This window comes from Equus quagga, unplaced genomic scaffold, assembly GCF_021613505.1.
Source record: "Equus quagga isolate Etosha38 unplaced genomic scaffold, UCLA_HA_Equagga_1.0 73442_RagTag, whole genome shotgun sequence".
NCBI classification, from domain to species: Eukaryota; Metazoa; Chordata; class Mammalia; order Perissodactyla; family Equidae; genus Equus; species Equus quagga.
In genome coordinates, this window is record NW_025802777.1 from 11,498,378 (window position 1) to 11,524,134 (window position 25,757).

General features: G+C 40.7%; 1 protein-coding gene across 5 annotated transcripts in view; it reads left to right on the forward strand.

Annotated features, from left to right (window-relative positions):
- The window catches only part of LOC124234372 (rho guanine nucleotide exchange factor TIAM1), a 277,654-nt gene that overhangs the window by 188,651 nt on the left and 63,246 nt on the right, over nucleotides 1–25,757 (forward strand). For all 5 annotated transcript variants that reach the window (XM_046651731.1, XM_046651729.1, XM_046651733.1 and 2 more), the window contains 5 exons: nucleotides 3,107–3,253; nucleotides 5,926–6,000; nucleotides 8,530–8,700; nucleotides 14,846–14,950; nucleotides 20,696–20,777. In XM_046651731.1, the coding sequence (XP_046507687.1) occupies nucleotides 3,107–3,253; nucleotides 5,926–6,000; nucleotides 8,530–8,700; nucleotides 14,846–14,950; nucleotides 20,696–20,777 (580 nt within the window). The remainder of the gene's footprint in view (nucleotides 1–3,106; nucleotides 3,254–5,925; nucleotides 6,001–8,529; nucleotides 8,701–14,845; nucleotides 14,951–20,695; nucleotides 20,778–25,757) is intronic.

A 25,757-nucleotide genomic window follows, 5' to 3' on the forward strand; every position in this document is an offset into this window, starting at 1 on the left:
TCCTGCAGGAGATCCCGGGCAGGGAATTTTGCAGGCTGATTTATTGGATACTTATTTTTTCCTCCTCTTCTTGTCATTTGACCCCAGGGAATTTTTTTTTTCCCCTTGGAGTTGAAATGTTCTTCAATTTAGCCTTTGTCTAGGCATTTTTTTTTTTCTCCTTTTAAGTGGGGGGCGTGGGAGGAGGAGGTGTGAGGGCAACAGGGTGAGGGGAGGAGACTTGAGCTACAATTTAAGTACCATTCACCAGGAGGGCTTCCCATAATACTCAGTGATTTGCGGTAATTAACTGAAGGGTCCCCGCTGTACTCTTTGAAAGAAGGTTATCATTGTTCTTGTTTGCACAGATGAGCAGAATGATAGAGTAATCAGGTCCCAGCCACAAAGGGAGGCATTGTCTGGGCAAAGATCATTGAGAAACTCTTGAGGTCTTGTCCAATAGTTCTTTTGCTAGCCTTTTTTTTTTCCTTCTAAATCCCTTTGCTCATTTTGAGTCATTATTATCTTGGGGTTAGCAGTTGCTTTTGCTGTTTACAAGGTCCCCAACAGTTTAGCATAGTTACTGTAAGAACCTTAAATAAAGTGCCCATTTTTGAAACAGACTGAGCCAACTGGTCAGCTGGTAACTGAGAATATTTATGGTTGTGTGAGTTTCTCTTCCAGACTCTGTTTTTCTAAAATTATAAACTGAGGAGTTACTGTTGAATTGTTGTAACCGTGTTATGTAGGATCTCTGCTTTTGCTTTTGTGATGTTTGTTTATTTATTCATTCGTTCAGCAAATATGTGTGAGTGACTGGCATATGTTAGTTACTGTCCTCATAATTAGGGTTATGGCAGTGATCAACCCCAGTGCTCCTGTCCTATGGGAGCTTGTGTTCTTGTGGGAGAGATGGATAATAGATAAGTAAGTAATTAAATAAACACAATAAATATAGATATTGATGTGTGCTATGAGGGAGGTGAATAGGGTAATACGTATTGATACATATACACACACATATGTTTATATATATTCACTATCTATATCTGTCTATCATCTGTCTATCTGTCTGGCTGCCTGTGTGTATGTGTATATGTATCTATTTATGGATAGATTATCTACTTATAAATATATATATATATATAAGACCAAATGGGCATTTTTTTTCTCTAGGATTTTACCCTTAACACTATTTCCTCAGTGGTTGTTATCCTCATTTTGTCATAACTGACATTGCCGTAGTCACACAAGCATGTATGTGTGTCAGCACCTTGTAATTCATTTCTTCTCCAAATTTTGTTTACCTTTAACTTAGAAAGTGATGAAAATAGAGAAAAGAAAATGTTCACATATTTGATATCAACATGTGCCTTTTGTTTTGTGATTTTGTTCCCTGACACCTTGAATCTAACTGTAGATGAGAGCTCTTTCTTATAGAGCTTTCCCCCTGCTGTCCGGGAAACCTCGTTTTCCTATGCCGGGATCTGGGTTTTCTTACGTGCTAAGCTGGGAAAGTGCAAGACCTCTCAGCTCCCTCATCTTCCTATTTTCCTTTGGGACCCAAACCTCCTTCCTCATACCGTGCAGAGAAGTTGTTTTGATTCCTGTTTTTAATGTATGTGAGGTCTTTGCCAGTCTACTCTTGGGGCTTCCACGGTATTTACTCTGTCACTACTGAAAACCCCAGAGAAGCCTGCCTTCTAACCAGCATGCAGACTGCTGGGGAAGCCCCTTTGGTTACCCAAGAATATTCCATCCCCTACATGGCTGCCAGTTGGCAGCCATCACACTGGGAGTTGCCCGTGTGGGAATCTATGACAAGTGGGTTCCAAGACATTCACTTCCAGCAATGAAGAATGGGTGGGGAAGTTTCATGTCAAGTCTGACTCGCTCTGCCTCCTGGCACTCCCTTCTTTGAAAGGAGAGCCCGTGGGTGGCCTATTGAGATCTCCTGGCAGGAGTTCCCTTAAGTGCCTGGGACTTTGCTTACCACCTGTAGGGTAAAGTTCAAGCCTGACTGTTTGCCTGGGAAGGACTTTGTGGGGTCCTCACAGAGATTCAGCATCTACTTGAGCACTTAGCACGGTGGCAGATTGAAATTTGGCTGTTCCCTTCTGAAATACTTGTCTGGGTTGCTGGCATCTTGCAAGTAACTCAACATAGTTTAGTTTCCTTTTTCTGTTTTTTGTTTTCTAGACGAAATACAACTGTCATTCCCCTTTCACCTAATCATAGGACCTGCAAGGCTAGTAAGGTGGCTTCACCATCTTCATGGAGCCAAGTCCCTTCCATCTTGTTGTTCTGCCATCCTTGAAAAGGCTTCTATCTGAATATTCTAGGCTGGCTAACATGTAGACTTTCCTGACATCAGGAAGGAGGAACATGAAGGATAATGGAGAGTCCCCCCTTCTGAGGATGCTTCCTGGAAATTGCAAATAGCCCGTCTTTTACCTCCCATTGACCGGAACTTTCTCACAAGCCCATGTTCCGCTACAAGGAAACTAAGTCAACTTGGGGGAGCCATGTGCTCAGCTGTGTTTGGGGTTTCTCTGACTGAGGTACAAGGGAGAGTGATACTGGCCACCACTATTACTTGCCTAATTAGGAAAGTGAGTTTATGTAATTCTAAGAAAACTAAATAGAAGAGATTTGTAAATTTAGGTTTAATGTGGAATCACAGAAACCAAAGTCTTCTGTTTTCACTATTTTTGCTGACACTTAGGCACTGTTTTTCATTAGAATGCTGAAAAAGCTCTGTAGCATTTGGGGAGAATCTCAAGAAAGTGTGCTAATTTAACTTGATGCCACTGTTCAAGCCTGTGACCCGAGGACATCTAACTGTTGGAAACATAACAGTACATTCTATTACTATTTTATTTATTTTTACTGATGATTTCAGACAATGATTGAGTTTGCTAACCTTTCACTTACATTTATAGTCATGGAGGGCCCTCAAAGTCTGAGTGTGTGTGAGTCATGGATTAAATGTTTTGGTGTTCGGGTCAGTGTTGGTTGGCGTAATGGAGGAGGGGTCTTTGAAGGGTGCGACTTAGTGAGGACCTTGAGAACAGCTGAGTGGTCCAGACACATCTCTCTTGTTGATGTCCCTCCTTGCCGTCTTCAGGTGGCAGCACGCACTGGAGAAACTGGAGTGAGAAGACGTACTCAGGCCATGTCCAGATCTGCAAGCAAGCGAAGGAGCAGGTTTTCTTCTCTTTGGGGTCTGGACACTACCTCCAAAAAGAAGCAGGGACGCCCCAGCATCAATCAGGTGGGTTCCGGGGTGGATGGAAAAGCAAGCGTAGATGGCTTCCGTGACCACCTCACACTGGGATGTGTGTGCGTGTGTGTGTTCCTTCGTTGACAATGAGTCTTATTTAAAATCAGCTAGTTGACAGAAAGAAGTTAGTTGCGTTAGGGGCTTTTAATAGATAATATACACCCATAACATTGAACTCTGCTATCAGTCTATCACCAAGCTCCAGCCCTCCACCTGCATCCTTTCCAAACCCCGGTTAATTACAGACCTACTGAGAGTGCACAAGTCATCTGGAGTCTTCAGAAAAAACCAGGGCTTGATGCTGAAGCCAAGTGGGCACCTGAGCACAGAGTCTTTTAAGCTGCCTCTGGCGCTGGATCAAAGGCAGCCTCCAGGGAAATCTGATTGTTTCTTTGCCCTTGACTTTCTGGGGTTGACATTAAATGAGCAGTTCGTCTGCCTACTGGTTTGAGGAACCAGGAATCTGAGAGTGCTCGCTTGCTGCCTGGACTCCCTTCTGCAGAGATGCTGGGGCTTGAAGGGGACCTCAGTACATCATGAATGGTACCCTTCATGAATGTCGGTGTCAGGCCTCTAATACCTGTGTGCTGCGCCTCCTTGATTTTACTCCTTTACCAGCCATGGCCACTTTCCTACGGGAGTTGCTGCTGAGAGGCTCACCCTCCATTGTCATTGTCATTCTTCTTTGGCTTTGAGAAATGAGTGGCTCCAGAACTGCTTCAGGTTTTAGGGACTGAAGAGACATGGGTATTTGAAAGAAGGAGAATGTCCAGTACTTGGGCTGCAGTGGCTGGAAAGTGAGGCACTGGACTTTTTTGAGGTCATGACAAGGATTACCAATTTGACCTCTTCACTCTGAGCCCTTAGGCAAAGTGAGAAGTCAGTTGACTGACTTAAAGAAAGATCCCTCATTATTTGTTCTGACAATTCTAGCCATTCTTTTACCTAAAAACTGAAATTCACAGGAGAAATTCGTCCTGAAAGCTGATGTACTAAGTCCTTCCCTGACCAACATGCTCGCCATTTAAAACATGGAGGGTCTGTCTCCTTGGTGGAACTGGCAGGAGACCAGAGGAGCAAAGGATCGGAGGGCCTGAGACCGTGCAATGCTGCAGTGTGTCCTGTGCTCTGTGGGGAGAGTAGAGCATCAAGGTGGCTGCCATGCGATTGTAGTACATCTGAAGAAGACACTGTTTGGAGGAAAGTCAGTATTTCATCGGAAAAACCATGCAAGAAACTTGCTAGCTGTTGATGAAATCTGCAAAAGAATAACATTACCGATCAGCATCTGTCCCCTCCTTTTGGGAGGTGGTGTCTTTTTGTATGCATCCTCTGTCATTGCAGATGACTCAGACCACGGCTATAAATATGTGAGAGCCTTGCAGTTGGCAACTGGGCTTGAACTTCTCTGCTATCAGAAGCCTTGGTTCATATGGTTCCACTGTGTTGGCGCCAGGTTAGGGTACAGCCCATGGCTGCTGAAATATATAGCTGAATTTAAATGAATCCGAGAGAATGTTTTTAACGTTTTTTTAAATCAAAGGATGATGTCATATCTCATAAGCAATTCTTGTTATTCTCTCTTAAAGTAAGAGCTGAGAAAAACTTCTTGGGGGCTGGCGTGGTGGCATAGTGGTTAAATTTGTGTGCCCTGCTTCAGCAGCCAGGGGATCAGTGGTTTGGATCTTGGGCGTGGACCTACACACTGCTCATCAAGCCATGCTGTGGTGGCATCCCACATAGCAGAACTAGAAGGACTTACAACTAGGATATACAACTGTGTGCTGGGGCTTTGGGGAGGAAGAAAAAAGAGGAAGATTGGCAACAGATATTAGCTCAGGGCCAATCTTCCTCACCAAAAAAAAAAAAAAAAAAAATTTGCATACCTTTAAAAAAAACAAAAAACAAAAACTTCTTGCTTAGCCATAAGCATACCAATAGAAATTTACTTATTAATTCAGTACTTGAAATGGATAAAAATAGTATGTTTCTATATATCTCATTTGCATCCGGGCAAAGGCTTTTTCATAATCATGTGTATTATCCTGACCGTACACGTTCAGTTTAGAGCCAGTATATAGAATTTCTCATGTCCATGTGTTTAGATTTTGACTACCTAGTGGCATTAGTACCCTCTTCTGATTTTAATCATGTCTTTAGGTTAGCAGGATTCATTAAATTTCAAATAATAGACAAATTTCTGTTTTTTTAAATAAAAAACATTTTCTGTGGCATTGTGGTAAAGTAATTATAAATGTATATTTTCAGGTTCCACTCAACAGTATTAAAGAGTAAACTAATCATTATTGATAGCTATCTGATCAAGTATGTGATGCTATGGCAGAAATTCTTCACTGAGAACAAATCTAAGATGTTCATTGTTTTTGCAAGTTTATTTTGTTTCAATGTAGAGGAATTATCCATATCTAAAGCTATCTTTTCTTTTGAATTGTCAGCGATGTGGGAAGTGATCTACAAGGAGGAACATGTTTTCCATGGTCTGCTACCTGAATTATTTTAGCTGCTTTAGGATTTGATGTAGGAGTATCTGGAAACTTCTGGAATGTTTTCTAATAGCCACGCCCACTTTGCATTCCCCTTCCCATGTTTCATTTCTCCTTTTACCCAGATTTCTTTCTAAGACGATGCTTTTGTGTCTGCAGGTGTTCGGTGAGGGAACTGACACCGTGAAGAAGTCTTTAGAGGGAATCTTTGATGACACTGTTCCAGATGGCAAGGTAAAAATAAGCACATCTTCCTTTTCTAAAAGCACCACGAATGCATCAACATTACACAATGTAGTGGTTTCTTGGGATCCTAAAATTAAGTAGACTCAGTATTAAAAGCTGAAATGATCAATTCTATAAAGTTATTAATAGATCAACCAGCGATGGGAAGCATTTTACATTTAAAACTTGACAACGATAAGAACATCCTCCTGCTGACATAACATTTTTGATACTTATCATTTGGATGTGTAAGTTTCCATCTAGAATGTAAGAGGAGATTGGGGTCTGGGTAGCTGAATTTTTTATGCCATTGCCAATTCCTTTTATGTACAACTTCCGTTCCCAAGAGGAGAGTTCTTGTTGCCCTCCCTCTCTGCCCACACGTGCTATTTTGCTCCCATTAATTTCGAAGAACTGCTCTGATAGTATGTTCTTAAAAATATATATATTTGCCTCCCAAGATAAGTATTCAATTAAAGATTCACAGACTTGGTTCAGCCTTGTGCTTGCATTTAAAAGGGGCTTTCAAACTGGTTTGATGGAAGGCCCATAAAGAATATTGATTTTTTTTTCCCAGGCCACTTTTTTCAGCCTCTAAATATATGGACATCTCGAGTTTTAAAGATCCTAACAGTGATACCGGCGACCTCTTTGTTGGGGGGTGGTTCTGATGTTGATAACATGAGCTTGGTATAATCTTCTGCTTCTTGGACTCAGAATCAATATGACAGAGGTCAGCTCTTGGTTGCCATGCAACCAAACAGTGGCGGTCAGCAGTTGCTCAGCCCCATGTTCTGGATGAAGCTGAGCCTCCAAAACCAGAATGTAGTGGGGAGTTCTGGCTGTTGGAGGGGGAGGAGAGAAGAGTGGCCATGGGTAGGCCTTTTCTGTCTTTCATAACCAAACTGTTCTTGGATGATGTCATCTTGGAAATACCCATCCATGGCAATCTCTTTGAACATCTTTCTCTGTTTCTGATGAAATTTGATGAAATTAAATTGCTGTCCCTAGGTGCAGTCCGAGTATAGTTTTTGATGTTAACCTAGCCGTTTCTGAAGTTAGCTCATTTATCTTGCATACCATTCTTAATATACTTTTAATATCGAGATACCCTCTTCCCAGCCAACAGATCCTGGAAACTACAAGTTTTTCCCTTGTCTTTTTGTGTTACTTTTTTGTTTTTTCATTTTTTCTAGATGCTTCTTTATCCCACTTCTTGGCCAGAATGGCTTGTTCTCAAAGAGCAGTTTAGATGCAAAACTTGGGTAGATCCAGTGCTAAGGGGCACTTATTTAATGTGGCACAAGGGGACAGAGCAGGAATATTCCAATCATAGTTAATGGGATTTAGGCAAGTTGATTGCTTTTTGACCGTCCCTTCCCTGGGGTTCCATTTATCTGTGAAAGCAACACCATTCAAAGGCAGAGCTGAAATTGTCTTCTTCAATTGAATTTAGTTTAGTGGCTTTTACAAAAAATATCTCCCCCATTCAGGGATCTGTTCTTTTTATGTATGGAAGTTGTTTGTTACCATCTCTCAGCCTTTGTTTGGAAATGTGTTTCTTCTTGTAATTTGCTGATCCCAGCCTTGTTCTTGGTAATCTATAGATACCTATTTGCCAATCAGTGACCTGGTTATAAACCAATAATTAAAGCTTATTACTTAGCACATATTGAGCATCAATATTTTTATATTGCCAAAACCCAGCATAATTCTTTCTTTGCTTATTATACTGGGCTCCTAATATTTCATCAATCTATAGGGTGTTTCCTGGTTTAGCTGCTTAGCTTGCTTAAATGTAACCAAGCTGCTGAATGTGCACATAAGATACTTCTTCTCCCATCCCTATGAACTTGGTGCTGCTCCCTGATCCTCAGGCCAAGTGATGTAGAGGATGGAGTGATGGTAACAGCCTAGGGAGGCTTATTTTTGCCACGTTGTGCCATAAAGCTCATCCTTGATGTTCTCTGAACCTCATCTGGAAATGGAGCTGTCTCCCTCCCAGAGGTGTGCGAGAGGTCAGATGCGAGCACAGATATGATGCTCCTGGTAAATATGCAGTGCTAGAACTTCATCTTTGCTTTAAAAATTTCCATGGGTCTCATTGTTGCCTTTGAAACATACAGCTCCCATGGCAGATATTCTTGTGGTCGGAATTCGCTGCCCCAAATTTGAAATGGGTCCCTGGAAGAAATAAGAGTGATAAAGCTGAGCTGAATGGATGACCCATTTCCTTCTTTCTTCCAAATTTTGGTACACTCTCATTCATGCCATGCCTGCCTGTGGATGCTGTGGACCAGGTGTGAGATCTGCTTCATATGTGAGGTCCGAAATCTTGCTCACCCCTCTCGCCCAATAAAGCTCCTTTCTCAGTAGCTTCTTTCTCTCTCTGAAGATTGCTCTACACCCCTCACCACTGCTACCACTTCTGTCCTGGGCCCTTTTCACAGGACTAGATAATTCCTATGTGCAATCTGGGGATCTAAGATCATTCGAGACTGACTGTTGCTGCTCTGCTAACTTTATTTCTTATTGTAGAGGGAGAAAGAAATGGTATTACCTAGTGTCCACCAACACAATCCTGACTGCGACATTTGGGTCCACGAATATTTCACCCCGTCCTGGTTCTGTCTGCCAAATAATCAACCAGCCCTGACAGTCGTCCGGCCGGGGGACACTGCACGGGACACCCTGGAGCTGATCTGCAAGGTATTGTTTTCTTGGAAAGAGCGGAGCGGGATGGGGAATCTTGGAAGACACATATGGAAACTCAGAGGTGTGTTGTGGAGGAAGTTACTTTAAAGCACACCTTCATTTCATTTCAGGGCAGCTTTGAGTTCCTTCATCGTAATAGGCATAATAAATATAAATGCTTTGGGAAGAGAGGGATTCTTTTAAAGAAGCTTCTTTCAACATGTGTATTTGATATATTTGTAATAAGCATATTACATGCTCATTGCAAAAATTTCAGACCATTTAGGTAAAGAAGAAAGCAGAAATTTAAGTCCATCCTTACTGAGAAAATCCGGAAATAACCACTGTAAACATTTTGGTGTTTGTCCTTCCATTCTCTTTTCTACATGCACACGCATGCATGTATTAATGACGTCACATTACTGTTTCTCATCTGCCCTTCAGCAGTGGCTGATACACCACAGACATCTGTAGGGAAGGGTAAACTGAAATAATTATAAGTTTGACCTCCATACAGGGAAATTCCTCTTCCTCTGAACACATAATTAGCTTCTTTTTGGTGACAAATGATTGAGCTCACTTTCCTACTTTCACCGTAAGCCATAGAAAGTCTTTGATCCTTTTCAAGGTAAAGCTGGTTTCATTTCTTTTTTTCCTCCTTGAAGGGCTGCCAGATGAATGGCCTGGAGCGAGGGAAGGGAAAGAGGAAAGAAAGGAGCTTTTCTTGTGGGCCTGTTTTTACTTTTCCGTAATTAATGGCATTCATAGTCTTGTTTAGTGGTCATATCAAGTCGGAAAAGGGGCTGATACTCCCCCATTGTACAGATGGAGAAGCTGAGGCTCAGAGCCTTAGTTCCTTGTCCGAGCTCACATCACATCAGTTGCCATGGGGGGACTCAGTCCACATCCAGATGCTTCAAACATGGCTGTGTCCTCCTGTGCCTGGTGGATGGTCACAAGAACTGTCAGAACCTGAGTCAGTCATCAGGAGGGACGGTCCTTAAGGGTCAGAAGAATCTGGAATATGTTCTGAGAGGAGTGGAATGATCTTTCTGGGGCCGATAAAGGCAAAGTGGAACCCTTTCTATCGTAATTTCATCCTAGTAGGAGGTGGATGGATACAATGATGTTTTTAGGACCTCCTCATTCAACACAATGGTTGATAAATCCCAAATAACGCACTACCTCAGCAAGTACTCAACTCTGTAATTCTACAATCAGCAATTTTTGTATTTTTGGGGGCAGAAAAAAAGCACTAGAGCCTTTGTAAAGAAAAAATACGGCTCTTTATGTGAGTGGGGGAAATGGAATAGCCTGGCTCACATAAGCCTTTCGGATGGTCTTACATAGGGGCAAAGTAGAAGGGCCATTTGTTTCAGGACAAAGCTCAAATCAGCCCCCGCAGAGGTGTTAAAAATAAATGATACACTATTAAATGCTTTGAATCCTTCATGTACGTGTGTTCTTGCCTTTTGAAGATAATGGTATTTCTGTTCACATTTTTCATTTTAATTACTTAACAAAATTGGTCTATTGAGGATTTCTGCATTCCTTTATTTATAGATTAGCACGCTTCTTTAGAGACCCATTAATATTCTGCAGAGCTGTGGGAGTTATTCTCAGAACTGCAGCTGAAGGTGTCGAAAGTAGGACTCTGGCAGTTTTTATAAACCAAACTCTGGAGGGTCCTTCCAGGGAATAGCATTGCTTTGAGCCTGCTGCATACAATGGACTTAGAGCCAGGAATCGGAGGGTAGGTTAGAGTTTTCCAATAACCGTGGATTGGTAGAAAATTGAATAGTGAGTGGGGAAAATAGGGCTTGGCCCAACTTTTCGAGCTTTTGCTTTGATAGAAATGAAGGGAAGGAGGAATAATATTGTCCCTGCAACTTAGAGGCCATCTTTAGATAATAAGGTGGACCTGTTCCCCTATAAAGTGTTTATTTCTGTCACTTGAAAGGGTTTTGGTGGCATCGTTAGGGTGCAAATCCCTTTCTTTAACAATAAAAGGTCATCCCGCCGAATTTTTCTTGAATCCTCAGCTCTTTTTCCCAAAGCATAGAAATAAAGACAGAAACAATATGGTGTGGAACAAGCTTACGTCTTGAGTTTAAAAAGGGAGAACTTTTGTGTGCATTTTAAGAAATTGATGGTCTCTGAAAAAGCATCCATGTAGGGTAAATTACATAGTGTGCTCAGAACCAGGTGCCTTCTAAAGCTTGCCTCATCTTTGGAAAACACTTTATTGTAATTAGTGGAGGGATTTTATTCTTAAGAGGGAGAGAGATAATGGGGACAACAGTTCCACGTGTTATTAATGATCTAATTAATGATGAGGATTTTTTTTCTTTTGGAGGAGGGACTGAGAACAAAGGTAATTGTCAGAATGTCTGTCTTTTCTTTATTGTCATTCTCAACGTTGGTGATGGACACTTTCCTCTAATATTTAATAATCAATCTCTTTCTTCTGTCTCTTGCATTCAGCTCATTCTCTTTCCTATTCTATCTGATCCACATCATTTCACATCAGTTTGTCACCTGCCACCCGAGCACCAGTCAAGTTCTGGTATAGTAAATGTTTCAAGATCTACATTTCATGTGTGGTTCATGTTATGGATGTTACAAAAATGATTGTTGCTAAACATAGCAGGTAACCATGTTGCTCTATGGGTTTTGGATATATTCTGATCATTGCAATTACCAAAATAATTGCAAAAAATTCATTCATTCATACTCACTGATATTATTCATGTGTGACCATGAGATCAGTTTTATTTCATGCCTTCACTATGTTGCTCTATGGCTTTGAATATTCTGATAACCATTGGCATTTAAAAAAATAAAAGGTCACCTTGAAGGGAGGATAAATATCTTTGGAAATTCTGCACTAGTACTTTGTGTGTCTGTGTGTGCATGGATTTCTGTATGTGGTAACTGCATGCTTTTATGTTTTCCTGAGAAGTTTGTCTGAAATGGAAGCATTTGAAGAGAAATGGAAGAGCGAAACATGATGGATTAGAAGATTACGTTATTTTCTGTTTTAATTGGCTCAAACTATTTACTGAAGAGATCTCTATTGTGTTTTGCTATTTCATCTATTGGAGTAGATGCAAATTTAAAAAAAAATGCTGACCAAACTAGAAATGGTTCTGTGATAATATTTATCTTATGGTATAATTTGCGGCTGCATTGCCTCAAAATGAATCAAATACTCTCTAAATAAGTTAAGTAAATGTACATTGGAAAACAAATTTGTACCACTTAAATTTTTTCCTACATGAATATCTCTTGAGTTAGGAAATTTTTTCTTGAATGTTTTGTGCATCTAAAGCAGCCCAAATATTTAGAATTACTATGTTAAAATGTTCATTAATATTTGGAATTCTTTTTGCACAAAGAAGTGTCGTGAACATGGTAAAGAGTTTGACCTGCTCTGATATTGACTTGCAGACACTTGAGGAGCATGAAATTCTTCTTGAGAATGCTGATGATGTGATTTAGTTAATTCATTAAGATTTTCCCTTTATGTTAGACCAGCCATGACTAACGAGGCTTTGTAATTGAGAAACATTTACCAAAATGATAAGACACACTGGTATATTGATTCAAAATCTCGTTTTCAGAGTAACTATTTATTGACCAAACTAGGGGCTTCTAGGTTACAAATAAGACCCTTAATAATTTTTATGATTGTGGGATGTGCTTATTTTTATTTTTTAAAGTTGTCAAGGCACCATTGTAACTTGAAGAAGTTTGGAAAATATGGTGGTGGAGGGGAGGGTGGCGAGAATCAGCCTTATTACGATTGTTCTATTTATCCTCCTTTTGTTCTCTTTGCTGTGTTAAACACTCTAAGTGAGGTACCTGGACAATGGTGCCAGCTGTTGTTTGTCATTCTCTGCACATCTGTGTAAATGTTTTCAGCACAGTAGCATTTAAGGCATGATGAGACTCTCCAGTCTTCTTCAGGGCCACCTTAAGATCTTTGGTGCCTGACAGTAGGCTGTCTCTCTCACACTGAGGTTTCAGGAACCAGAAGCTTCTTAGATGAGGTTGCTATTTGGGTCTGATTTCCAGAAGACTGTATATTTAAATGGCAGCCTCACTGGGAGGGTCCACAAAGTGTTTATTAATAACGATGAGAAAGTTTCCAAGTGGATTTGTTCTTGTTAACCAAGACCCCAGGAAGTTTCATCTCTTCCACTTCCACCTCAGTTGGAAACAGATGGTGAACCAAAATTTTTTGCTTCTAATTAAAGATTTCAGTGAGGACCTAGGTAGGCGGGAAGCATTAGTTGCTTCTGCCTCTGTGAAGGAAACTTCTCTTGCTTATCACGTCACCCCTATTATTATTAATTTTGTTATTTGTCTCAGTGCCTCTCCAGCCAGCAGTAGGTAGCCCACTTTAAAATTTCCCTGTTCTATATTTCTCTGACTTACCCTTCCACTCTTACGTTATCTTTGACATCAGCAGTCTGAGTGTGTCAGACACTGAGCATTTGGTCTCCAATACAGACAGTGAAAGCCCAAAGGCCACGTGCACGGGCATGTGTGGGCCCAGTGGCGCCTGTGGCCACACAGTGGGGGTTCAAACTTTCGCATTACTCAGGAGAGGATACAAATTCGAGGGTCCCAAGATACACTGATAGAAAACTTCTTTATCAGTCCACTACGTGTTCAGAACGGACTCGTTTCCACTTTCTGAAAATGTGTTTCTCTAATGATGCAGGATGCCTGTCCTACATGTATATTTATTCAAAAAGCAGAACCATCGCTACCAAACTCTCGTTTTCTGTACGCCCTACAGCCACACACACTCCTGAAGACTGCATTTATGTTCTATTAATTTACGGGTTTCGCAGTGCTTCACACAGTGTCTGGCATACTTAAGAGTTTGTTAGACATTAGAATGACTATTACTGGAATAATTATTGACTGTTGTTAGTTTGGCCTTAAAAATTTTTTTCAAGGGGAGTAGGATAAGCAGAAACAGTATTATACAAGTGAAAAATTGATTTCACTTATTTTGAAATAATTCTCATTAGTAGAGCTTTTGGTGTGAAGAGATTTTATATTTACTTGATGAAAAAATTTCAAACTTATGTAAGAGTAGAGAATCATGTCATAAGCTCCTGCATATCCATCACTAAGATTCTATAATTATCAAATTATGTTTCATCTGTTCACTAACTCACTCCCGTCCCCTGCTCTGGATTATTTTGGAAGCAAATTCCAGACCTCGTATCTTTATCTATTAGTATTTTAGGATGTATCTAAAAGATAAGGATACTTTTAAAAAATGCCTTAAACATTTGTCCCTGGTAATGCATTTTCCTGTTACCATGTACTTTTGAGGAGCATTTTCTTACTTTTTCTTCTGATCTTCTTGAATGTATGTTGAGGTTTACTAATAAACCCATGTTGCCACCATTGCTTTTTCAACAAACTTAATTCAAGGATGACTTTCTAGATAGAAAAAATCAGTTGACCCACCCTGGACCAATGGAGAAGGCCTGGAAATTTCAATCCTTAACTATTTTAGAGTTGTTTTCTTTGGGCAAGTCATTCACTGTGTTTTCAAAGTTGGACACATGCCTGTCTGCGCTGCCCCCGGAGGGAGTCTCACTCGGGGTGTATATAAATAAGACTGAAATCCAAATGCCTTGTCTTCACACTGACTTGCTTGCAAATGAACTGTTAACAACTGTCCCAGTGTCCCCATGTGGTTAGAAAAACAACTTTGCCTGGGCACAGCTTTTGTCCCATCAGTGTAAATACTTCCTTGCCTTTCTTGTCACTTCGCTTCTTTAATCACCTCTGTATGTTTGGAATTATTTTTAAGGGCCTCTTCGATCTGATGGATTTTGTTGCAAAACCGGTGTTAAAGGGTACAATGAATCAGAAGCAGAAGCGAAGATGTGACTCACTTGTTTCCATTGAATCATAAGATACCCAGGAATATTATTAATATGCTCAAGGAAAATTATTTTAAAATTTGGGTTTTAGATGTAACCTTTTAAGAAGTGTAAAAACCTTACTCCCCCCCCTCCAGTAACGAATCTCTATTATTCTTGGGAAGATGTGATAACATGTCAGTAGAGAACTAATTATTCCTATTTACCATTGAACAGACGTTGTCTTTTCTTTTCTTTTGTCCCAGACCCATCAGCTGGATCATTCTGCTCATTACCTGCGTCTGAAATTTCTAATAGGAAACAAAATGCAACACTATGTTCCGAAGCCTGAGGAGGACATTTATGAGCTGGTAATGTTTATGACTGTTGTCCAAGTACATTCTGTAGGAGATTATTTTTAAATTATATGTGTGCTCATGCTAATTGTGGTTGGTGAAGGAGAACAAATTCTAAAATAAATGAGCCTCATTCAGGGCTCTTAAGTTTGTGGGGATGGCCTTACTTATCACAATATTTCCGCCGAGTGGAAATGCCACCTTTGTTTATGCAAGGAGCGAGGCTGTGCTATCATGAAAAATTGAAATCCAGAGCTGACTCTCGGATTGAATTTCAGTTAGTATTCCCAGCTTTCCTTCCAGCTTTGACAGTCTTTTGTTTTAAATTGGTGACTCGAGGATCAGCTGGCTGTTGTCAAAAAAGAAGTACCAACTCCAATTTTGTGTGACTTCTGCCTGCGTGTTGAAACTGACGGGTCAAATCCTGTTGCGTGGAAAAGGCAGCCATCTAATTATATGTCCCAGCCTTTCGGAATCGTATTTATGTAGATTCCTGCACAGACTTATGTATGTTTGAGTTCATTATGGGACTTAGGTTGTGAATGAGATCTGGATTTTTCTATTGACTCTATTGCTTACTAATTATGTGCTATTGGCAACAAAAAAAAATGAGGTGATAATGCTTAATTTCTAGGGTTTTGCAAAGATTAGAGATCATAGTTCACATAGTAGATGCTCAGTAAATGGTTGTTACGGTAATAACATCATGTCAAGTTGCTTTTTTGTTAGCCAAGTGGTGCATTTTTCAGTTCCAGGAAAGACGCATTTGGGGAGAAAGGCGCCTTGATCTTGGAGCTCGTTCTCTCTCTGCACTTAGTCATTCCTCTGGGGGCCACCGAGCTGCTTGCCGTGAATCTGTGGATGATAACAGTATGACATCAGACAGGGTTTCACCACAGAAAGCAGAACTGAAAATTTAAATCTCAGTGGTCCCTTTATGAAAAGGGGAAGCGTGATTTAAAATTTAGTAGGGAATTTTGTTTCTCATCAACTTTTTTGCTGTTTACATACAATAAAACTCACCAACTTGAAGCACACAGTTCGCTGATGAGTGTTAACAAATAGATACAGACAGCCGTGTTTCCACCTGTCCCATCATAATTTAGCATGTTTCTGTCATCCTAAAATGTTCCCTTGTGCCCTTTGAAGTGTTTTTTAGTGAAATAGAAGAAAGGGTGTGGTGTGGTAACACTTTTATCATGCCATGCTGAGACAAGATAGAAATGACAAGTCCATTTTCAACCATCACCTAAATCAATAAATGTTCACAGAGGAATGTCCTTTTAACAGTGAGTGGCTGATTTATTTTTTTTCTGGCATGGGGAGGAGCTCTGACTTTGTGCTGTCTGAGCAGAGGAAAGAAGACTATCTTCCTTACTTAAAAAAGGAAAGTGCGTTGCTGATAACCTGGAATAGCTATTAGATCATGTATTTTGCATCTTGGGGTTAATGACTCTTTCGTATCCTGAATGACAGGGATCATGCCTAGCCAGTTTCCACGTCCCTCGTATCTTACACATAGTAGATGCTTGAGGCACGTCTTTGAAATTATATCGACTCATTATTTTTTAAGGCTTGACCATTGTATGAGCTCATCCAACATAGGAGATTAAGTAAGGTGTGCCAAGCTTAGTCTGTTTGTGTCTACAGTTGCTATATACATATTATAATTATACTTTTTAAAAAATAATCTAAAATACAGACAGACCGTGGTGCTCTTTCTTGCCCTGTTGCAAAAATGTCTCCGGCTCAGAGATCCCTAGGAAGCAAATGCTATAATCTTGCTCAATTTATTGCTCACTCGCACCTCTATTTTCACCAAGATTCTTAACTTCTTTGTTCTTAGGATACCTTTGGCAGCCTGGTGAAGCCTCTAAGATTCCCTTCTCAGAATAATTTTTCAGTTGCATGACATAAAATAGATAGGATTACCTATGGCCCAATTATCTTGAAATAGTTATCAAAAACATTTAAAAATTATAGATATGTGATATTTATTAGCTGATTAAATATTAAGACCCAGCAGTAGAGTAACAGCTGCCACTGTTTTGAAGTTGTGAAGAGCATAAATAATATTTTGAGATATTAGCGGCATCTAGAAGGTGATATGGAAATAACTGAGATTTCTGTCTGTAGCAAGGTCACACAGGCACTGCTAATATTGCTGTCTGTTGCCTACGTTCATTTATGATTGAGGGAAATGCTAAGTTTCAGTTACAGGTTAGTGAATATAAAGATGTCATTTTTTTCCCCATCCTTTCCATTCACAGACCCCTTGAATTCTGTCCGTGGGTCCCTGCTTACCAGTCCCTGCTTTAGGCCATTAAGCTGGGTGCAGTGTCACTCCAGGGCATGGGGTTTATGAACACACGGCGTTCCTCGATGCTTTTTGAGAGTGTGCAGATCTGTTGTCCTTTGCTGAAGAGGTGTCAGACCACACATGGTTAATTGGGTTCCACAGCCCACCTCCATGCTATTTTTGATGGACTGGCGAAGCTCACAGATGTTTGAGGTTGTGTCCTCAAAAATGACTCATTCATCGATGGCTGTCCCAAAATATGTGTCCACTGCCATTGTTTAGTCAAATATTCTTTAGTAGTAAGGTTGATAGTTACTAAAATTGTGTACTATATTTTAAAGATCTTTTTGGGGATGTCTAGTATGTTTATTTCTTGGGGCAGAGGATTCTCTTGCCTATGAATGACCATGAATAGTTAGTTATCTACGTAGCTACTTTGCTGGTTACATTTTAATATAAGTGATACGTATTTGACTACTTTTCTGTGGGTAGTTGGTCCTCGGATCCAATCCATGGGATGATAATGGATATGGAGGCACTGATTTGTCTTCAAACACCCGTATTAAATGTGTTTTTCTTAATGTGACAGGTGGGAATAAAGAGTTTGCAGAAACACTGATCGATGGATTTATTCATTCATCCAGCAAATATTTATTTAGCATGTGTTGTGTACCTGGCACCATTCCAGCTGTTCTAGGCACTGAGATACACACACAAAAAATCTCTGCTCTTTGTGGAAACTGCATTCGAGTTTATGGAGACAGATATAAAAACATGCGAAAAATGTTTTTTATAAAATCATGTAAATGTTTAATATTTTAGGGGATGTTCAGAGCTTGGGAAGAAGACATTAAGGCAAATGGATGGAGATGGGGCATCCAGAAGCAGGTCGTGCTGCTCCTTTAGATGTGACGTTTGACTGGGAGCTGAGCGAAGTGAGAGAGTCATAGAGGAATTTTGGAGGAAAGTGTTCAAGGCCGAGGGAACAAAGCTGCGGAAGACCCTGGCGGGGGAGGGTAGCGGTGGCGGAGGTGGCTCACTTGTGTGTGGGGAGGATGAGTGGTCAGGGTAAGCCAGCAGGCTGGGGGTGTGATGGGGATGCAGGAGATGACGGAGGAGAGGAGCAGGACAGGCCGTGCAGGGCCTAGGTGAGAAGGGACCTCTCAGGAGAGGAAGGGCATTATTTGACTTTGTTTACTAGGTTTGCTGTGGCTGATGTGTGGCCGGGGGACCTTAGGACATAAGAGAAGGAGCTGGGAGAGCAAGTAGGAGACTAGGGAGCGGTGGTTGAGGCAGTGGGTGATGGTGGCTTGGACCCCGGCACCCAAAAAGAGACGTGGTTAGAAGTGGTTGTGACTTTGTGGTAACTCTGGGACCTGGGTGATCAAATTATTTCCTGAAACTTGATGATCTTTTAATCTGTTTTTTGAAAAGAAGGAAAATGTGCAACATCACTTGTGATTGATTTAGTAAAATAAAGGAAATGTCTGTGATGTTTATGTATAAAATTTCAAAATTTATCGTTCTAGATATTGTGGTTGCTTTGAAAATATATTTTAAAGCACAGACCCTTCTTGAGATTTTACATATTTTAGTAGAGCTTTGTACTAAACTCAGTTTTAGTCAAATCAGCCCATGGACTGTGGCCCAGGAGTGTGTCTGTATGATACTAAGTTATCGTTTGAGCCTAGCAGAAGACACAAAGACTTTCACACCAATTATGAAGAAAAGTAGGAGGCAGTAGTATGAAAGAATAAGGAAGATTATTCATGAAGCTACATTCCCACTGGATCTTTGGCAAAGCGTTTGGAACGTTCCGGAGATGATTAGAACAAACAGTGATACACTGCCACCTAGGGGAAGAGTTTGGCTCTTGAAGAAATCTTAAAAAGTAAAAAAACTAAGGTTCAAAATAAGTTGAAGTGAACGCATTTTGTAACATTTTGTTGAACATTCCATGGCGTTACAAAATATAGCGTCAACTTTATTATATTTGGTATTTATAATTTTGGTGACTGTAATTTCTGAACTAAAGATTAGTGTTATAACTGATTTCTTCTAATTTCAGAATTTATTTGTATGAAAAATTTTCTGAAGTATAAACAGAAATCCACATTAAGTAATGTCCTTAAGACATTGCGTTTGGTGGAAGTTCCATTAAATTAGGGTGTTCGAGAGGATCCGGGTTGTATGGTCACCGTTCCTAGCCCCCACCCCTGTTAGATTTCTGTTGGAGCAGCCTGTTTTCCAGGCTTCTGAGTCCTAAGCATTATACCCATCTCTGCCACCTGTCAACTGCCCTAAGAAAGTGAAGAGAAAGAAACTGGCATTCTTTTCTACTTGCCTAAATAAAATTATTTCTGGATGAATGACGGGGTGGTCAGAGATGGTGCCAAGTGTAGATTACCACCAAGACTTCTCTTTAGTGCTAAAGGACAGTTCCTGTTATTGACCTTGACTCAAAATAGGTTTCATTTCAAAATTGGATGACAATTTATAGATTCCTTATGAGCCTGTGATACATTTGTGTTTGGGGAATTTTCATCTTAAATTTTGGATTTCCCTTCACTTTGGTACCCCTAAAGTCCACTAGGAGGCGCTGTAGTGTAGTGGCGAGAACTCCAGCCCTGGAGCTAGTGAGACCATACTCTACTGGCTTTATGACCTTAAGAAGGTACTTCATCTCCAGCCTTATTATCTTTATTTGTAAAATGGGGATCACAGTTATCTCACAGAGTGAGTATAAAGGGCAGGGACACCTGGTAAAACTTTGCTAAGTTATTGTCCATGATGATGATAGTCCAGACATATGAAAATGAAGTAGCAATTAATTTCTGATGCACAAACTACGAGTTTTTCTTGTCTCTTTTTCCAGGTTTTCTTGGGTTTCAAGAGAGTAGATTAATTTATGTACTTAAGTTTTCTGGCTTAATTTAGTCATAATGCAGTGACTAAAAGAGAATATCCTCTATTTATGTAATTTGTTGTCTATTTCAGTGCTATAATTTGTCTACTTATTTATACTACTGTGAACTTTTCAGGGAAAAATGATATGTGAACAGAAAAGACTAGAACCACAGAGATTTCTCCTATTTGTATGGATCCCATGTCAAGTTGTGTATAATCTCTTCCTGATTTTAATACTTTTTTCCCAGTAAATGGAGATTTCTGATTATGTTAGTGTTATTTTTCAGGTCTATGATAGATAAAGGGTGGGAAAAGACATACAGAGTGATGTTAAGGAATTATTTAGCAACTGGAACTGCAGCTAAGTTTGTGAATATGAATTACAAGTTTCTCCTTTGCCTCTTAATGAGGTCAGTTCGATGAAAACACTGGGATGTGATGAGAATTTGCTTTCAAGTATCAATTGTGAAAAAAATAGATTTGCAAAAGAACAACTATTCCTAATAAGTTATTTATAATGAAATTCTAATTAGACTCCTCTTTGTAATTTTCAGCTGTACAAAGAAATTGAAATTTGTCCAAAAGTCACTCAGAACATCCAGATTGAGAAGTCAGATACAGCCAGTGATAATTATGGTACGTTTATTTTTCTTTGCTCTTTGGTGTTTTTCAAGTTAAAGCAATTCCTGTGTAAACATGCACTTATTTACAATTCGATAAAATGCCTTTGGGGCCTATTTAAAATAGATAGCACATCTGGCTTCTATGCCGTGCAGAGCAGCCAAACTAGGGAAAAAAGACATAGTTACCCTGAGTACAACAAAGACTTCCACTTTAAATTTCCTAGCTTTAATCATTGGGGTTCTACTGTCATAAAAAGGAAATGGATATATTGGGGATACATTATTTTATGTTATGATGTATGCTAGTAATGAAGAAATTATCCTTTCACACCCATTTCCCCCAAATATATGCATTATTCTCTCTTCTCCCACAAATAATGTTAAAGGAATTTATTTTGGTGTTGTGTTGGGGGTCCCCAAGACCACTCCTAGGTTCACTGATTCACTCAGAGGACCCATAGGACTCAGCATGTGTTGTATTCATGCCTATGATTTATTACAGCGAAACTATACAAAGCAACATCAATAAAGAGGAAAAGCACATGGGACGAAGTCCAAGGAAACCAGGCGCAAGCTTCCAGGAGTTCCCTCACAGTCATATAGGATGGGCTAATTCCACCAGCAACAAGCTGGAACAATGCGTGTGAAGTGTTGTCCACCAGGGAAGCTCTTTAGAGACTCGGTGCTCAGGGTTTTTATTAGAAGGCTGCCCATGTAGGCACCCTCTGCCTACCATATACCAAAATTCCAGACTCCCAAGAGGAAAGCAGGTGTTCAGCATAAAGCACATTTTTTATAGAAATTTTAGGTCCAATGAGCCATGTTAGGGTGTTGGGAAGTCTCCCAAATCTAGGGTCCCAGATGCCAGCCCCTGGCCAAACTTGTCAGCAGGTCTTTCGAAGAACAGCAGTCCGGCGTACTCTGCTAGTGCTTTCCTACACGGTGGTCTACATTCTGGCATAGTCAAATCTATAGTCCTTCCCACATGTATAAGACTAGTCTTCTTAGCACTATATGACTTGAATAGGAATAGAGTTGGTGCTTGAGTAAAATACATAGAGAAATCCACACTGTGTGACATCAGTCAGGACTGGCGAGGTTAGCTGAAGTAATGACAGTCACCAAAGCTCAATGACTCAAAACAGTGACATGATTTTGCTTTATGGGTTGGCTGGGACTCTCTTCATGTTGTCCTCACTCCAGGACCCAGGGCTGCAGCTGCTGCCGCCCGGGACATTGTCTGTCTCTTGGCAGAGGGGAAAGAGAAAGTGGTGAACCAGGTGCCTGCTCCCTCACAGTTCGTTCATCAAACCAAGTCATGTGGCCACACCTACCCACAGGGGACAGAGTAGTATAGTCCTACTATGTGCTGGAAGGAGGGAAACTGGAGAACCTAGTGAAGATATCAAGGCTACCACATATGCTCATTTGCAGTTTCTCTCTGAATTAAGTTATGAAGCATTTGAAAATCCTCAGAAGGATGTTAGATTGCTTCTGCAGCTTCTCCCACAGACCACCAAGCATCATCTCAGAATGCTCAGGAGAGTATTTTGCCCTAATGAAGAGAACCTGATTTTGAACCCGTGGCCACTTGCGTGACACCTTCACGCTGTTTAGTTCTTGACCTTAAAACTAAAGACCTCATACAGCCAGAGGATGTTTTTGATGGCAGAGGATAAATGTTTATGAAAGGCTTATTATGCAGCAGGAGCGTGACCTCGGTAATTAAACCAGTAATTGGTGGCAGTGCTAGAAGTAAATGTCTGGGTCCTCCAAAGTAAGGTGCAGCATGACAGTTATCTTTTCTCTTTAGTTTACTGAATTTCTGTTGAGTAAGGGTAAACTGTAGCAAGAAGCAAGAGAGGCTGAATTTCAAAACTCTTGGAGTTGAATTCTGAGATTGACTGGTTTTTGGACTCAGAAATGGGGCATAAAACTGCTCTGCTTTCTCTATTTTTTATTGAAGTGACCGAAGTGCCCACAGAACGCATTGAGATTTCCACACTGAAGATGTAGTAGAGCAAGTATTGTCAATGGTGCTTCTCAAACTACCTGACATAAAGGAACATAAAGGGGGTTTTTGTTTTGTTTTAATTTCCAGGCTGTCATGGACCACCACTGCTTTTGTAAACTACAAAATCCCATTCTTGGAGGTTGTGGCAACATCCAGTGGCTGGGTTCTCAATGCTTCGTCTCGATTTCTGTCCTTAGGTTTCTGTCAGTAGCAAACTGTTTGTGCCCGTTCCTGGACTTCGCTTTGCAAAGCCTGCTACGCACGGCTAATAACCTCAGCGAAACCTTTTATTCTCAGTGCCCAGTTCATGTTGGCATCAGCTGTTCCAGCAGCATCTTGATCGAGAAATTAAAGAGTCCCCTATCCTAAGAGACCGGGTTGCCTCTGACCTTAAAAGCTACCAGGATTCTCACTTCAGCCCATCTGTAGCTAACATTAGCACCTTCGGGGTGTGGCTTCCCGCTATATAGAGAGTTCAGTATAGGTAAGAGTTGCTAGTACCCAGTAACACCCCAAAAGCTACCAACCAAATGCTGCCTTCTATTTTAGCACACTCTAGGGAGGAAAATAGGACTTAGTGATCCAATTGACTGAATGATTTAAAGATTTAACACTTGCTTAATTTCTCTCTCGTGCGCCTCCCTCCTTTTCAGCCCTCACGCAGCTCTCAGGCCATATTGTTGACATTAGTTTACACAGTTACATGGTGGACTAAGCACCATCCCCTAGGCTGCCTTGAAGTGGAAGAAGGCGTCCTTTCAGCACCCCAACATTCCTTTTTCTTTGGTGACCTCCTAGGCTGTTATATTTTTGGTCGCGTGTCCCCTTTTCATCATAGGTGTCTGTACTTTTCTCACTTTCTGAGTTTCCCTGTATCCTGGACTCTGATTTTGAGTCCTTCTCTGTTGTTTTATTGTGTTGTCATGGTTTGTTTTTTTGCTTTTGGTCATCAATTTCAGTATGAGGAATCTTCTGGTTGTTCAACATATGAGTTTGTCTTGGTTTCTTCGCTTAGTTTTAGTCACTTCCTTCATTCTCAAGATCGTTATTCCAGATGCCACTCATGGTCCCTCCTGGTCTTTGTAACTGGAGGCCTTCTGATGGGGTGGGTTCTTTGGGTTTATATTGAATAACTCCCTCTGCCCTGTGTTGGCGATCATTTTGGATTGCATTAAATTTGTTTGCTGGGAATTAGATTGTTGCTGTCCTATTAGAAGAAAAACAAATCCTGACTTTGCTGATGAACTGTTAAAATCATTGTGTTCTTCACTGACCTCAAAACAATCCCGCTGTAGGATGTTTAATATTTTCTTTAGCTTGGTTCTGATCCCGACTTTTCCCCAGTGTGTGAATTAGGGACATCTTGAAATGGAGGCTGCTTCTTGGGAGTCTTGACACCCTCAGTAGTGAATGCTGCACAGCTGAGTGTGGGCAGAACTGTGTTTCTGAACGCTGAGAGGAGCTCCTGTTTGCCTGCCCCCTAAATGGGTGTCCTCCAATATGAATCTCACTGCAGAGCTCAGGGGCTGTCTCCATTGATAAATTGTTGGCTTCCGTTTGAATGAAGGAGAGGGACCTATTGCCATCATCCTTTCTTCAGTGTCCTTTGCTGTCATGGAGATTTCCCCATCTTGAGAAGTCCCATCTGTTTCTCAGATCCGTGCTTGATGCCCAGTTGCCCAGGGCAAATTTCATAGTCACTTGCAGTCTTCAAACTGGGTGGGTCCCCACCCCCCCATCCCAGACCTGTTGCTATCTTTTGATTATTACAAAGGAAGACCAAGAAAAGAAGGAATGCAGCAAATGAATACCTTAGCCATCTCCATTGACTTTGGCTTACAGTGACTTGCGGTAGGCTCTCAACAAGTCACCTCTTCTGGCATCTTCCATTCAAGCAAGGTGTTCCCCTGGGCAGACATCACCCCCCATCAGTGTACTCATTTTATTTTTACTTATTTATTTATTTTTTTGAGGAAGATTAGCCCTGAGCTAACATCTGCCACCAATCCTCCTCTTTTTGCTGAGGAAGATTGGCCCTGAGCTAACATCCATGCCCATCTTCCTCTACTTTATATGTGGGATGCCTGCGACAGGATGGCTTGATAAGCAGTGTGTAGCTTGGCACCCAGGATCCGAACCTGCGAACCCTGGGCCGCTGGAGCTGAGCACGCGAACTTAACCGCTATGCCACTGGGCCAGCCCCATCATTTTATTTTTAATAGAAAAAAAAAGTTTGGTCTCAGAGCTTTATAGAAGGGTAGCATTTTAGAAAGGAAATGCCTGTATTTTGTTGAATTCAGTCCATTGTTTCTCTTGACATAGCCCTTTATTCTGTATCTCTTCTAACAGAGAAAAGAAACAAAAATTCACTACTGAAATGCAGATAAGCAAACCTGTGTTAAGGCTAATGTCACTTAAATGGTTCCTGTATAAAATTATTTTTATTGGAGTGAGGCTTCTTGAAATGTAATCTGAAAGTTACGTTGCTATAAGAACGGAATTCAAAATAAGAGAATAAAAGAGTTAGGAAAGTCCTGAGGGCGTGGCCCAGGGTTGTTCTCCTTCTGAAGGAGTTACGGTACCGTAGTGGGCGATGGCAGTTGGCAGTTTTGCTTACGTGTGGGTATCTATTTCCCGGTCCTGTGAACTGAAAAAAAAACCATACTCTTTATGACTTGGCCTGAAAAGTCTCAATGACTCCCTGGGCCCCAGTCCTGTAATTAATGATTCTGTTTTGTTACTATTTGCTTGCTTGTTTTTCCAAGTCACTGGTATTTTCCTCTGCCTTTAGCTTTAAGACACGTATCCATATTATGGGATTTTTTTTCTCCCAGAGCTGAAATCATATCAGATCTTTACTATTGCATTCATTCTCACTGTCCTTTTAGGAATGTCTGCGAAAGTATTTTGTCCTCGGGGAAAGTGGATGTTGGCTGTGGACATTCCACTGATTGATCAGAAAAGAGTTCTATACGAGAC